This window comes from Motacilla alba, chromosome Z (genome assembly GCF_015832195.1).
Source record: "Motacilla alba alba isolate MOTALB_02 chromosome Z, Motacilla_alba_V1.0_pri, whole genome shotgun sequence".
Classification (NCBI taxonomy): Eukaryota; Metazoa; Chordata; class Aves; order Passeriformes; family Motacillidae; genus Motacilla; species Motacilla alba.
Window position 1 is genome coordinate 16,257,489 of NC_052046.1, and position 15,022 is coordinate 16,272,510.

General features: G+C 42.8%; 2 protein-coding genes across 2 annotated transcripts; both read right to left on the reverse strand.

The window, feature by feature from the left end:
• Positions 1-6,208: 6,208 nt before the first annotated feature.
• On the reverse strand, positions 6,209-14,431 carry LOC119695393 (molybdopterin synthase catalytic subunit). The gene is made up of 8 exons (XM_038123798.1): positions 14,352-14,431; positions 13,891-14,012; positions 11,218-11,364; positions 11,043-11,118; positions 9,975-10,110; positions 8,960-9,113; positions 7,441-7,564; positions 6,209-6,326 (listed from the first exon to the last, which is right to left on the reverse strand). Exons 5-8 carry the CDS (start codon positions 10,093-10,095, stop codon positions 6,264-6,266), a joined length of 462 nt encoding a protein of 153 aa, XP_037979726.1. The 5' UTR covers positions 10,096-10,110; positions 11,043-11,118; positions 11,218-11,364; positions 13,891-14,012; positions 14,352-14,431; the 3' UTR covers positions 6,209-6,263.
• On the reverse strand, positions 9,090-14,507 carry LOC119695394 (molybdopterin synthase sulfur carrier subunit-like). Its single transcript, XM_038123799.1, has 6 exons — positions 14,352-14,507; positions 13,891-14,012; positions 11,218-11,364; positions 11,043-11,118; positions 9,975-10,110; positions 9,090-9,113 (listed from the first exon to the last, which is right to left on the reverse strand). Exons 1-3 carry the CDS (start codon positions 14,361-14,363, stop codon positions 11,238-11,240), a joined length of 261 nt encoding a protein of 86 aa, XP_037979727.1. The 5' UTR covers positions 14,364-14,507; the 3' UTR covers positions 9,090-9,113; positions 9,975-10,110; positions 11,043-11,118; positions 11,218-11,237.
• Positions 14,508-15,022: the final 515 nt, after the last annotated feature.

The window sequence follows — 15,022 nt, forward strand, 5'->3', positions numbered from 1 at the left end:
AGTAGCATGTCATGACTCTGGCTCTGGCTACACCCCACCATATGTTGGAAAAGCTGAGTTCAACTTTTCAGGAGGAACAATGTGGCAAAAGAAGAGAGGGAGGAACTTGGCTACGAACAGAAAGATGACAGGAAGACTATTGTCAGAAAATACCACCTGAACACTACACACTTTCACAGAGCTTTTAATTTCCACTTTCAATTTCTCCATACTTTTAACAGTGGTACATAAACATTCAGGTAGGCTACCAATTTTAACACTTCCGTCACACAATATCAGATGAACCTAATCTTAAGGCACAAAGTTCTGTCTTTCAGCAAGTCTTAAGTGTTTTGCAGAATTACAAGCCAGATTCCTTATAGTACTGACTTATGTATGTGCTGGTTTTGACTGGGGCAGAGATACATTTCTTGACAGTAGCTAGTATGGGGCTGTGTTTTGGATTTGTGCTGGAAACTGTTGATAACTCAGGGATGTTTTATCTGGCACTAAGCAGCGCTCACAGGTTCAAGGCCTTTGCTGCTCTTCACCCCATCTCACCAAGCAAGGAGGATGGGGGTGCATAGGAAAGAAGGAAAGGGACAGAGATGTGACAACTGCCCACAACTGACCACAGGCATTCGGAGTGTTTGGTGTTTGTCTTCCCAAGCCACTGTCACATGCAATGGAGCTCTGCTTTCCTGGGGTTGACTCAACCTGCCTGCCAATGGGAAGTGGTGAATGCATTCCTTGTTTCACTTTGCTTGCAAGAGCAGTTTTTACTTTCCCTATTAAACTGTCTTCCATCTCAACCCACAAGACTTCTCACTTTTCCTATTCTCTCCCCCATTCCACAAGTGGCAGAGTGAGTGAATGGCTCGGTGGGGCTGAGTTGCTGACTGGGGTTAAAGCACATCCAAAACTGAACTACAACAAAAGCCTGCAAATTAAAGACTAGAAAAATAAAGGTATGAAAATGCATCTCAAAATCTATAGCTAATTACTTCAATTTTTTTACTGCCCGTGAAAGTAAATAAAGTGTACATTTTCACAGCTTTAGAAAACTTGAGTCCTACATTTTAAAGTAAATCTTTCTGTTCGCAGTTAATTGGTCAATTATTTGTATGCAATCACAGGTTTTAGTATGCTAGCAGTTTTTAAAATGTACTTGCCTCTTAAAATAGTCAAAATGGAACTTTTTATAAAAAGAACTGCTATAAAGATACATCAGGATGCTAATTTTTGGTAAGTTGATACGATCAAACTTAATGGTGCGTTTTTCAAAAAACTGGCCTAAGATACTCAAAGAAACTGGTAATTTATAGTCATCAATCTATTCTGAACACTTTTCAATCACCTCCACAGGACAGTTAATTGTACTTTAATGCCGCTGGCTGGGCTACGGGTGTACCCAGGAGCTGCATCAAAGCCAGATAGCTCAACTCTGAGGGGGGCTATTCAGCCCAACCTCTAGCAGCGCCTCCAGCCTGCACCTTAGCAAGCCTTTAGTGATATTCAGCTTTAGTGATTCTCAGCTCATGATTTCAACTCTTGGGCTTGCTAGGCTCGGCTGGGGCATGCAGCAGGCATTCGGAAGACCAGGAAAGAGAGGAGAGAGGCTGTGTGAAATATTCTGCAGTGATGTCCTTTATTATCATCTTTCTGCGAAGGGGTTCAGTGACAGCTCTTCTCTGATGAGCCGGGCAGGAACAGGGGTTTATACAGGGCAAGAGGGGATTGAGAATTGTCCAGTGATAAGGGTTAAAGGAAAGTGACCTATAGCCTTACAGAGAGATAAGCAAGGGTCCGAGAGCAGGAGAGAGGGGCTCCTAACATCTGGTTGTCATGACTCAGCATTTTGCCTGTCCTAGGCCTCAGAACGCCAAGGCAGGTTTGCAGGGCCTGTGCCTGCTACAGTACTTAATGGCACTTAATGCTCAAGACTATTTTTCACAGCATTTTAAAAGGGAAAGGGCAGCACTGTCTGCTTTAACATACAATTTGTTAATAATTAGATTTAGCAGTTCTTTCTTTTTAATGCTTCTGAAGCAACAAATTAATGTGTTACCCTATAAAACTACAACTTACTTGGAATAGCTGTGCATAAAGTGAGCAGAGAGAAAGGCCAAAAATCTATTTCAAAGTTGAGCAATCTAAAGGCTTCATTCCTGAGTGCAGCAGTGCCACTTTCACAAGCAACAGCCAAAGAGAGGGCCTGTATTTCCCAGCACAGCCATCACCTGAGCAGCAGGCCAGGAGCCACTGCTCCTGCTCAGCCATCTCTCGGCTGCCATCTCCTGGGTAGGCCCCTCATAAAACAATACCCTTCCTCCCCTGCCCGGTTATTCCATAACAATCCATCAGTTGCTGTTTTCATCGTATGCATCAGGCTGAGTTTCTCTTGAGAACAGAGCACAATGCTCAAAATCAGGAAAGGAAACTCTTAAAATCAATCAGTGCTGGTATATGGATGTTTGGCCAGACAAAGGGATGGATCAGTGTATTCAAGTTTTGCCAGCCAAGACTAAAGCATCTTTCCAGAAGGACAAATTATCGCTCTGAAGACATGCACTTCCACAGACAGCCCTCATCTGGCAGATCTCTACAGGAATCACATGGTGACCCTCTGGGTCTGCAGCATTTGTGTCTGGGAACATTGCTCTATGTACCAGAGCCACCAACTCAATACAGCTGCTCTCATGGAGAGGTGGGATTAGCCTTCACTATGGACAAGGAAGAGAAACACCTGGACTCACTCCAGAAAGCTGGGTTTTCCTTGTAGATGGACAAATCTGCAACTGTCTATCATCCCACTCAATGGACCTCACCATAACACAGAGTAGCCCTGATCCAGCACTGTAGTTCCAGATGTGTAGACAGCAAGAAGTGCAAACACATCCTTTCCTAACACACACTGAGACACTGCTGGGATTCATCCCCTGACCTGGCAATTTGGAAATGCTTCTGGGTCACTTCAGACACAGCTTAAGCATTTATCTTAGAACACAGTTATCTGCCCTCTTATGATAATACTTACTGCCCTAGCAGAGAGGGTAGCCCTACAGAGGGAGACAGAATACTGAGTTCAGAGCATGGACTTAAATTTCAGTGAGATACATTTTACCTCTAATTAGCACACCATCCCTCCCAGAAACATTTCCATTTCTCTTTTACATGCCAGATGAAGAACCCAAAGTTACACAAGACTGATATATCATTGTTCCAGAACAAAGCAGTACTTGCCTCATGCACAGCTAGGGACAAAAAATGACATTTCATTGTCTTTACCATGGCAGCATACACACATTGTAACACTCAGCTGTGACTCAGTACAACATCTCTTCCATTCATTGTTCCTGGTCACTGTGGGGAAGTACACAATTATTCTCTCTTCTTTTCTGCACCCTCCTTCCCAGCTGCATTGCTGATGGGGAAGGTGCACTTAAGGTCACCCTGGAAAAATCTTCCAGGAGACTCCAGTGCTAGAAAGGCACTAAAGAGACACTACTGAAACTCAGGAATTGCCCCTGATCATGGGGTCCCAAGTAAAATTTAACAATGGTAACTAAGATATACCATTGATTTTCTGTATCAGAGCACAACACTAGTACGTAACCACTGCATAAGTTTTACTTCATTCATAAAATATCTACTGAAAAACAAGCTAAACATTTATTTTTGTGAAATTAATACACTAATTAGTTGCACGGTAACAGCAAACATAAACATGGAAAAATGAACACCAAATATGAAAAAGTTCATTCCCCTTCTAAAGTGAAAAAATAATTCTTTCAAAAAGCAAGTGATTGTGCTCATTATTCTGTACAATTCCCAGGAAAAATTACATTCAAACAGCAGAGGGCTTCTCTCCAATCTCCAAAAAAAAAGGAAAACTCAGTCTTGTACTTGACCAGCTCTGCCTAGATAATAGGGCCCACATGGTTTGTAGAGTGTATCTGTAAACACGCAAGGAGCAACTGCTGTCCTGCAGATGAAGGACTGACTTCCACTGGGAAAGTACATCAATAATTTAATAAGCATAGTTTAATGATGTTTCTGCCTGAAGCTGTATGTTTCCTTACAATTTATTTAATTCAGATACAGTAACTAAGTATTAAAAGTGATTAAAATCCCTGGGAAAAAAAAAAATATAATCACCTATTTTCCTCATTTTACTTCATGCAGCTAGAAATTGTTAGTAGATTTTTGCAGACACAATAAAATAGAATATACAGCTGAGGCTTCACTAGTGTGTGATGTAATGATTACAGAATCAAAGACTGGTTTGGGTTGGAAGGGACCTTACAGATCATCTAGTTGCAGCCATCCTGATATAGGCTGGGACACCTTCCACTAGACTAAGTTACTCAGAGCCCTGTCCAGCCTGACCCTGAATACTTCCAGGGATGGGGCATCCACAGCTCATCTGGGCAAACTGTGCCAGTGCCTCACCACCCTCACAGCAAAGAATTTCTACCTATTATCTGATCTAAACCTACCGTCATTTCAGCTTAAAGCCATTCCCCCTTGTCCTATCACTACATGTTGTTGTGAAAATTCCCCCTCCCAACTTCTCGTAAGCCCCGTTTAGGTACTGAAAGGTGATATAAGTTTCCCTGGAGCCTTCTGCAAGCTGAAAAACACCAGCTCTCAGCCTGTCTTCACAGGAAAGGTATTCTAGTCCTCTGATGAACTTAGTGGTCCTCCTCTGGACTCATTCCAACAAAACTTCTTAGACTGGGGGCTCCAGAACCAGATGCAGTGCTCCAGTGGGGTCTCTTGAAGGCACAGCAGAGGAGCAGAATCAAACCCTTTGACCTGCTGGCCCTACTGCTTTTGATGCAGCCCAGGACACAGCCAGATTTCTGGGCTGCAAGTGCACATTGCCAGCTCATATTGAGCTTTTTGTTCACAAATACCCTCAAGTGTTTCTCCCCAGTGCTAGTCTTGATCTATTCTCCCTCCAGCTTGTACCTGTGATTGGGATTGCCCTGACACAGGAGTATGACCTTGCACCTGGATTATAAATAACTATATATGATGTAGGAACATATATATGAGCAACTGAGCAAATAATTCTGCATTACCTTATTTTCCTTCACTTGTACCTTGTCTACACAGATAATGATGACTAGGTAACACTGCCTCCCAGCATTAGCAGAAATGCCATACACAATGCAACTTCAAACTCAGCATATAAATACTACCATGGCACAGCAGAATAACAAAATTACCTTGCTTGGACAGGTAACCCAATATTTCCTGTGAAACCCAGGCATATTATGTCCATTCATTTAACTAGTTTTCAAAACAGTAACAAGAGAAAAGCTGTAATAAGATTAAACCTTAAATGTGAATATAAATGCATATATGAATTGCAGTAAGTTAGATAAACTCCCCTTTCTTTGAAAAACTATTCAATTTGATGACTTTTAATCCCCACACATATGAAGTCAAATTACTGAACCTAATTACACTACAGTTGTGTATCTGTAATTATAGCTGGTTTGGGTTTTTCTTCCTGCAGCACCACACAACTACTCAACCAAAAAGTCACCTTCAAAATTTTGTCTAGACATCATTAAGTAGTTACACATTGGCATGTTACTGCTAAGGCAATTCTTTTTGTGGTAGAGTACTAGCTTTAACTTTGAATCAATATCCATATTTTTTTAATGCAATGGACTCGTAATATTAGCTGCACAGTAAAAATCTTTCTGTGGGAAAGAGCTACTGGAACATAAGCACTACTAAAAAGTTAATAACTCTGGGGTATAGTTTGCATTTTCTTCTCTGTCTGCACTAAAATAGTTCATCTACTTCAAGTAGCTATCATGATACAAGAATGTCATAATACCATAAAGCTTGCAAACTAAGTCTGCAGTCATATAAAATTAAACATCTCTGAACTTTTAGATTTAAAAAAATGCAGTTGTCCTGTGGTGACCTCCCATGCAGACAAGAGAACACAGATTACCAAGGTGAAAGAATTAGAACAGTATATATCACAAAGTAGTCTAACCTTGTAACAAAGAATTTTAGGGAAGATCTTTTAAAAACTGACTCCATGTTAAAAATGCACAAAAAGGCAATTCCAAAGGAGAGTCAAGACACCTAAAACCCCTAATTAATCCTCATTCATTTCACTCAGTCAAAACTAAATTATTGAAATTGAAATATCTGTTAGAAACGTTTAGAAACATAGAGATTGTCTGTAAAAACTCAAAGGTAGATATGCTCATTAGGAAGAGTAACACTTTATTTTCAAAAGAGTACAATTAATTTTATGAATTTGCCCAAAAGCATTCTTTGTTTTCTTTCCAAGAATATTCATCCTCATAAATCTCCTGTAATACAAACAAAGAATGGGAAATGTTGTGAGTCTAATACATACAGCTACAAACCAGGCCAAACAACTCAATAGCCATCCCACGATTATTTACCGATCACATCAGGACTGCACAGCACTTGGCTGGCAAGCAGAAGAGAGCGCAACACCCCTAGAACACAGGGACTTGGCTGAACCCCAGGCTGATCCTCACTGAATTTAAAAGGGCTTACCTATGCTGAAGTCAATTCAACAAAGAGATCTAGAAGAAATTATGTAATAGCTGTAGATACATGGCATTCATGCTGCTACATTAACCTACTGTACCATGGTTTTGAGACAAGAATTTAGATGTAACAAAATGTCAATATTACAATAAAAATTACATTGATACACTAAATACAGTACTAATAGATCTTAACAACAGACTGGATTACCCAGCTGCAGTCCAGTCCTAAGCAGCAAATTCTGAGTCCCTGATTATTTATTCTGAGAGAACTTCCATCTCCTCAAGGAGGTATCAGAAAAGTGAAGTAATGTGGGGAATATCACTGTTAACCACATGCCAAGTTCTGCCAGGGAGAGGAGGCAGAGATAATGCTCATTAATTGCATGCATCACTGAGCTTATACAATGAGGCTCTTTCTAGACTCGGGGTTGGTTTCTCCACACACTGTTGTGTGCCTATAGTAGCTTTGGGACTTCTGCTCATCCCTTCATTGTCCACTGTTGCTTAGTGCTTTGTGCTTTCTCATGGCCACAGCAATGACGGGGAAAGACACAGGCAATAAATGCTCCTGTTACTTCCAAAATGCAATGCTGTCCAAAGCAAAGCTGACGCAAATTCTTCCACAAGCCTGTGCAGAACTGAGTTTTGCTACTCAAAAGAGGACAGCTCAGGCCTCCTTTGCTTTCACCCTAGGATGGCTTCAAAATAAAGAGGAGCTAGATGGTACAGGTACAGAACCTCCAGACGCTCTACCTGCCACATAGGGGCCTGGCTGCAGTAGAGGAACCTAGTGCTAGACACTGACATCCCATCAGGAGCAGCTGCTACTGCCTGGAATGCTGCTAAGGCAGCCCAGAAGTCTAAGACTAGCATAGCCTAAATTTGATTTTGTCCCCAAACGTACCTTTTTCCATATTGGGACAGAAGCTTTTAAGGTATTGATGCAGTACATTACAGCTTCAAGGGATTCTGCTCTGTGTGGAGAGGAGACTGCAATAATTACACTTGCTTCAGTTATTGGAACCACACTAGGGAGAGAAGAGGAACAACAGCAGCTTTAGCTAACACTTAACATCAAGAGCACCCAAAAGTTGTAGCCATGTCACGTCAGTATTCTGGCCACATGCTCTCCTGACTCATTCACACTAAGCAAGTGTCAAACCACATCCAAAAGATTATACACTTTTTAAAAGAAAGAAAACCACAACCAAAATCAGTACCAGATGCTGGAATTCCACACTTTAGAATAAATAAACCCACCAGACATAGGCTTTTTTCTTCCATTCTTTCTTTTTTTTTTTTTTTTAATTAAGCCTATGGAATTAAGAGAGGGAAATTGTTAACTTGTAACAATGCATAGGAAACTCACTGGAAGCTGGCTCAATAATGAACAATAACAAGTTAGAACAGCCAGTTCTTACCTAAAAACCTAAGAAAGCATCTCAGTTTGCACAAGAATTTGTGAAAGAAGAAAATAATTACCTCACACTATGCAGATTTTGCAATTAAACCAAATTTTTTAATGAATTCTGATTTTAGATTCTCAAGTTTCCTACTTGGAAAACTGTGTTAAAGAAGCACATGGTTCTGTGTTTCTCCTTGCAGTTGTAGCACTCCCAAAATCTGCCTCCCAATCCTCCCTCTATAGTAAGACTCCTTCAGCACAGTCCATAGGAAGAAATCTCAGCCTAAATGCTTTGAGCTGCCCTCATGACAGCCACCCTCTCTGTTGACTATAGAGGAAATCCAGAGAAACTACCCCTCAGGCCTTTTATCTTACTTACCCTTTGCAATCACATTCCAGGTTCCTTCAGGATTTCTGCAAATCCTGCTAGTTTCAGTGAGAAATCTTCCCTGAACTGGGAAGGTCCCAGAATATGTCAGACATTAGTATTCCACGTTTGGAATCAAAAGGAAAATGCTTATCCAAGACTCAAGGAACCACAGGAGGCTCTCCCACAAGCATGGCTGGCAATTACTATGCCACACAGCCTAAGCTTCCAGACTTTTTATAGCATAAATAGACTAAAATCTGACAATAGGAACATTCTGCAGCCCCTCAACAGGAGAGAGAAGAAAAAAAATAAAGTGCTGCCAACTTCACACCTTTAAAAAATAAAGAACAAAATAAATCAATAGCCTCCCCTTCCCTGGAGTGATCTATCTCCCCAGTTTCAAAACATCACATCAGCATCAAAGATCCTGCCAGGCTAAGTGTGGACTCCAGTAAACCCTACCGATAAACACATTTTTGAAAACAAAGTTTTTGAAACTTCGCTCCAGAGCAAGAGCTTGATCCTGCAGCCAGCTTTGCTGCACTATGGTTTCTAAACACTCCTGCGGGTTCTGCAACTACATAAGCACAGCCATGCAGCAGACAAGGATATTCCAGTTGCAGAAGAATGGGATCTGGACATACATACCCAAGTCTATGGTGCACTGCAATATGTTTGACTGAAGGCCATTTCTGTCTAACATCTCTGCAGATTTTCTTTATTTCAGTCTCTGCCATTGAAGTATACGCTTCATATTCTAAGTGAATCACTTTTTTTCCTTCAAAATTATTTCTTGTAGTACCTAAACAAAAATGATTTATCAACTAAAAGCACACAGTAGATGAATATATATTGTATCTTTATAATACACATTATATACTATATTAATACAGAGTAAAAAGCCAGAATCCTTTGCTATGGTCAAGGTCAGCACTGTGCAAATATAAACAACCTCCCTAACCATGGCTGCATAATCAGATTATTTGAACAAGATAAATCTTTACTATAAAAGGGAGAATTCAGTTTAGACATTACACAGATCTGCAGCCCACAATGCCCAAGGCTGGGACAACTTCAATGGTAAGGTTATATAAGGTTATAATGGCATTTGCCCATGTAATTTTAAAATTCCCAGTATTTAGGGCCTAGTAGCACTAAGGTTTAAGCACAAAGCAGTTTCATATGTGTGCCATGTACATTAAGCACTATACAGAGCTACCAGCCTGACCTTCACCAGCCCACTGGTAGAATAGTACTTCACTTTCAACTAAGACCTGAGTTACAGAACCTCACATACAGGTGTGTGTACATGTGGTTGTCACAGCCACAATATTCCCACCATTTCCCACCCTGAACAAGTTGTATCCCAAGGGACAGGGGAACTAACTCCCAGGCAGTTCTCCACTCCAGAGCTACTGCTCTGTTTAGTCATATGATAGCCATACCAGCCAGAAAGGTCCACACCACTTTAGCCCATGGCAGCTATTTAAGAGCTGCCATGGTCTTGCTCTAATAATTCAGAACCTGTTTTCTAAACATAATGAACTCAGACCAGGAAGTGATTTATTTGAGAACTACAAGTCTGGGATAAGGACAACCTAAGTTACATTTATTATAGACTAGAAACATTTCTAGTGACGTAGCTCACAGATATTAAACTCACCAATGAACAGAGACACTGCCCCACAGTATGGTGAAACAACCAGTTCTGACACTTCATCTACAGAGAGCTTTTCAGACTTGAGCTTGATAAAATCTTTTGGCACATCTTCGTTTTCTTCCATATCACAATAGAAAAACTGAAACCAAACAGACTCTGTTGTTGTTCCTGGAGATACTGGCATCAGCCAACTGCTTTTTATCCAGTGCTCATGCCCCAGTTTATGTACAACACAGGCACTGTCTATCTGCCCAAGAGACTAGTCTACATGTGAAATTCACTTCTCAGCAGAAGTGAATTCACTTCTCCCTCACTGAAAGAATATTAACTGCAAATAACAAGCAATTACTTGGTTTTATTGCATACATATTTCTTTCTGATAGCAAAGTCTGGTACAGTGGGATGAAACCATAATTAGCCCAAGGCCCTGGTTTAACAGTACATTCAACCAGCACAAACCACTGTGTAGTGCTGGTAAATCTGTGGTGATATTGTCAATCCCTCCTACTCATCAAATCAAACAGTTTAAAACAGAGATTTCTGATGAACATGGATTAGAGTTCTAATCCTGAAGTTGAGTATGCTCTCCAGGACATTCAGGACCTCATACTATCAGTCTGTTACAGACACACAGGAGACAGTTCTAACTTTTCTGAGTAGAAGCCAGTCATCAGACCACCTAAGAATGAGAAGTAATTTGATCAGCGGCAATGGAACAAGCTGCAGTGCACAGATGGACTGGCACTTGGAAGCAAGCAAAGAAATGAAGCTATTCTAAGGACACCTTTTTAACAGCAACAAACTAACAAAATTTCTAAGCAGCAGTCAATTATTTTTACTTTATTATTTTTTCTGTTAAAAAGTGGCAGGAAATTTTTCATTATTATCTTGTTTAAGCAAGCCAAGTTTCCACTGGTAGGAAGAAACAACCAGGAAAGAGTAACAAGACCTAAAACCCAGATTCAAAGCAATGCCTGACCTTTCTGGCAAGTGTCTTCCATTTACTGCATACATGTTAATCATTTACTGGTGCACTGGTTTATAGTTTCTGCTCAGCACAACTGCACTCACCAGACAGAAACACAAGTTGAGTTTTCACAAAAGAATACTGGGGTGGAGGGAGAGAATTGCAATCACATCTTCAGACCTAAACAAGAAAGGGTTCTTGTAACATCAGACAGAACTCATGAGGTATTTTAGCACAGAATTACACTCCACAGGAAACTAGGCAGCAAGTGATACCTACCTAACAGAACCTGGGCAGCATCAGCCTCCACTAATTGGTGGGATGATGGCAACCTCGTCTCCAGGCTGCAGGACCAGGAGCTGATCTCCAAGAAGCACGTACTCCTGCCGAACGGCAAATATCACTTGATCCCGGATGAGAGCAAGCCTGAGGGGGATTGGCAAGAGCACAAATAGGTTTCCAAACAATGTTTGCATTTAACCATGAGATTTAATTAAACAGCAAACTGATGCAGAATATAGGGCAGCTGAGGTAAAAATCACTGAGACTTACCACTTCCAAGACACTGTCAAAAAAACAACAAACACACACCTCCTAATCTTGGATTTTCTTGTAATGGCTAAGAAGAAATTAGATCAGAAATTAGATAATTTTCAGAAATCAGGAATTGGATTTGTCTTAGGCCTATGACAGAACAAACCAATACCATACCAGACCCACTTCAGACGCTTACAATAAAAAAGCTGGTAACTCAAGAGGCAGCAACTATCCAATTTGGGATTAGAAGGAAATATTGTCTTAATGCAGTCTGGCAGAACTGGAGCAATTTTCTTACACATCAAGAAGCATAGTGGCATGCTGTTCATGAGATCTCATGAAGATTCAGTAGTCAGAGTGTTGCTCTTGTTGTGTGTGCTCAGACTTTGTGAGGCTTTGGGTCTTTTATACTTACAGGTCTGAAATCTGCTAGTGATAAGGAGTGGCCACAGAACTAAGACAGCAAATGTGATGTGTGTTCTGGCAGATCTTCTACATATTTCTTATGTAAGATACTGCTGTAAAAGCCCATAGCTCTGGATATCATGAGGCAGGGAATAATTTCTATGACTAGGTGCAATTACATAGCAAGCATGAGGGCCTAGCAGCAAGACAGGAGAAAAAAGAATTGCATTTTACTTCAGACAGCACAGCCATGATAACAGCTCTTCTTTGAGACTACAAAATCTGGCATAATCAGCTCAGCTGTATTGCCTAGAAACAAGTAAGCAGACCAAAGGAGTACAAGTAAAAATTATCTTGTTTCCTACCAACCAGACAGACAAAAGTAGTCAAGGCACAGGCTGAGCAAAACACAGTAGCACTGATTCAGAGAACAGACTGAAGGGAGGGATTGTACGAAAGCAAAGCAGTCACTAAAGAACTGTGCACTACCATGAAACTGAAATGCCCATTAGATGGATGGGTTCTAATTAAAGTCCCTTGCAAGCTAATTAGTTGGGGAAAATGTGTGGAACAGAAAAGCACTGTCAAGTACGCTCAAGCTGCAATTTGAATATCCATTAGCAATGTGAATAGAAGTCTGTGGTCAATGCCCTACAATTATATTGAGTTTTTCCAGAAAACTCTACTGCCCCAAGTCATCATTTATAAAAGGACAAAGTTGACAAATTACATCAAAACGACCAATAGTGCTGCTGCTGCTTCTGACATAGACGAAAAGGCTGCAAAGTAAAATATACGTGTTCCCTACTGCCTCTAGCACCCAAACACACTTTATTTCAATTCTCTGTGAAGAAAAGGTCCCTGGTCCAGTGTTTTGTGAAGAGTTTCTCACTTGGAAACAGATACCAATGTGAAATAGTTCATTTTTTTCACAGTGTTTGAGAGCATTTTACTAAAGAAAGCTTGTGCCTAAAGAAAGACTTGGACACCCAAGTCCAAAGTTATGGAAATTCCAGAGCACTAAGCGCTAAATCCTGAGGACCACAACCTCTTTTATACCTTACTTTTTTTTTCACTCCCTTCTATCCCTCCAAAATGGTGTTGCACCTTTGTCCATCAGACTCATTCCTGACAGGACTGAGCACCTTTGCTCAGCTCCCTCAGCTTTAAACAGAGGGGACGTTTCTATTAACACCCCCAAGAGCACCAATGCTGCTGAGATCCCTACAGCATACACACTTTCTCAGGACCAGACTCCTTATGAAATGCAAACAGCAGTGGTGTAGGTCTTTCTCAGAGCGTTGAAGTAGCTGACCATATTTGCTGTGTCAGGGCTGAGTGGCTGGAAGCCTGTGGGGGCTTCAGTTCCCTTCCTGACCTGCCTTGCAGAGAATGCCATAGGCTCAGACCAATGGCTCACAGTACACTTAATCACAAAATTAATTAACTTTCAGAAGCACTCTGTGACCATGGCACAAAGTCCAATCTTTCCTTAAAAACCTTTAAGGACAGTGACTCCACTACCTCCCTGGGCAGCCGACTCCAATGTCTTTGCATCCTTTCAATGAAGAACTTCTTCCTAATGTCTAACCTAAGCCATTGGAAACACCCACATATTATCATTTATTTCTTATTTGTTGCCCTGGCTGTGCTTGATCCCTCCTTGCAACATCTCACCTTCTCCGCAGACTAATAACATGGTAGTTTTCAGGTTACCACACCACAGCCCTCCTGGACAATGGGCCACGTGTACTCTCAGGCCCAGTTTTGGGTACATCTCCTGCACCTGGGTTTTCCTTGTCTGTATAAAAAGCTACAACACTTCTAGCTGTGCAAAACAGAAAACATTAAGTGCTTAGGGTTACCAAAATAAGGTAACACCACTGGTTTTGTGATGTTGAAGTACTACTATATGTTCCAGCCCAATGCTAAACACCGAATCAGTATTACAAATTTTTATTTTTTAAATCCACGTCTCTTTGTGCATCTCAAGGGTAACTTGCTGCATACCTGGGGTGGACCTTGACGATCTCCTCCCAGAGCTGCAGAGAGGTGATCTCCCGCGGCACCGAGAGGGTCTCGCAGCGCAGCCCCGCCAGCTCTGCGCTCCTGGCGAAATACAGCACCGACACCTGCCCGGGGAACAAACAGCGCTCAGGGCCGCGGGGCCTGCCCAGAAATCCGCTCCCAAAACACCAGCACACAACCGCAACCAGAGCGCCAAGAAAAGCTTTCCCAAGCTTGTCTCGATGCCAACCGGCTCAGCCGCGTCTCTCCTGCCCCGGCTGTCAGGACAGCCGGGGAAAGGCGGAAGGGCGGTGAGCGGCAGCGGATCCGCGCCCCGCGCCCGCCGCCCAGGCCTCTCCCGCTGCCCATCGGGGCCAGGGGCAGCGGGAGCCCCGCCGCCCTGCCCGGCACCGGCCGAGCCTCCGGCCGGACCGGCGCTGGGGTCGCCAGCTGGTGGCACCTACCTGGCAGCGCATGAAGCCGCCGTCCCAGGGCGAGCTGCCCTCCGCCGCGGCCCACGGCGGCGCCTGCGCCGGGGCGAGAGGCGCCGGGCCCGGACCGCCCCCTGCGGCCTGGCCGGGAGCGCCGCGGGCCGGCTCCCGCTGTGGGGCCGAGCACCGCCGGTTCCTTCCTCTCACGGGTGCTGGGGAAAGTGGGAGATGTCGCGGCTTTGTCCCAAAACTCAGGGTACAGTTTTGGGGACGGCACTTTACAAGCCGGATTTTCAGGGGGACTCGCAGCCTCGCGCATATCGGGATTGCAGATGTTCGCAAACATTACGCGTCCACAGCCTTACGTGTTAAACATGCACTAAATGCACAGAACAGGTATAGTTGGCGTGTAAAAGCCACGGATCTGTTTCAATGCTAACAAAGGACTTCAGGGTTAGGGCCTGTTTCACTTCTGCCTGCAGCAACTGAGCATGGAAGGACAGCAGGGTGGGAGAGAGCTGGCTCTCACCAGAGTGTGTAGAAAGTTCTGCCGAGAGACCCACAGCAGTTGCTCCTCACGAGATAACTGTGCGCCAGAACTACTCCTTGTGGGTGGCCAGGGTTATATCCGTGGTGTTTGTCTGGTGACACTCGTAACCTCACAACAGTAATGGAGGAGCTCCTCCAGGCAGACAAACCGAGGG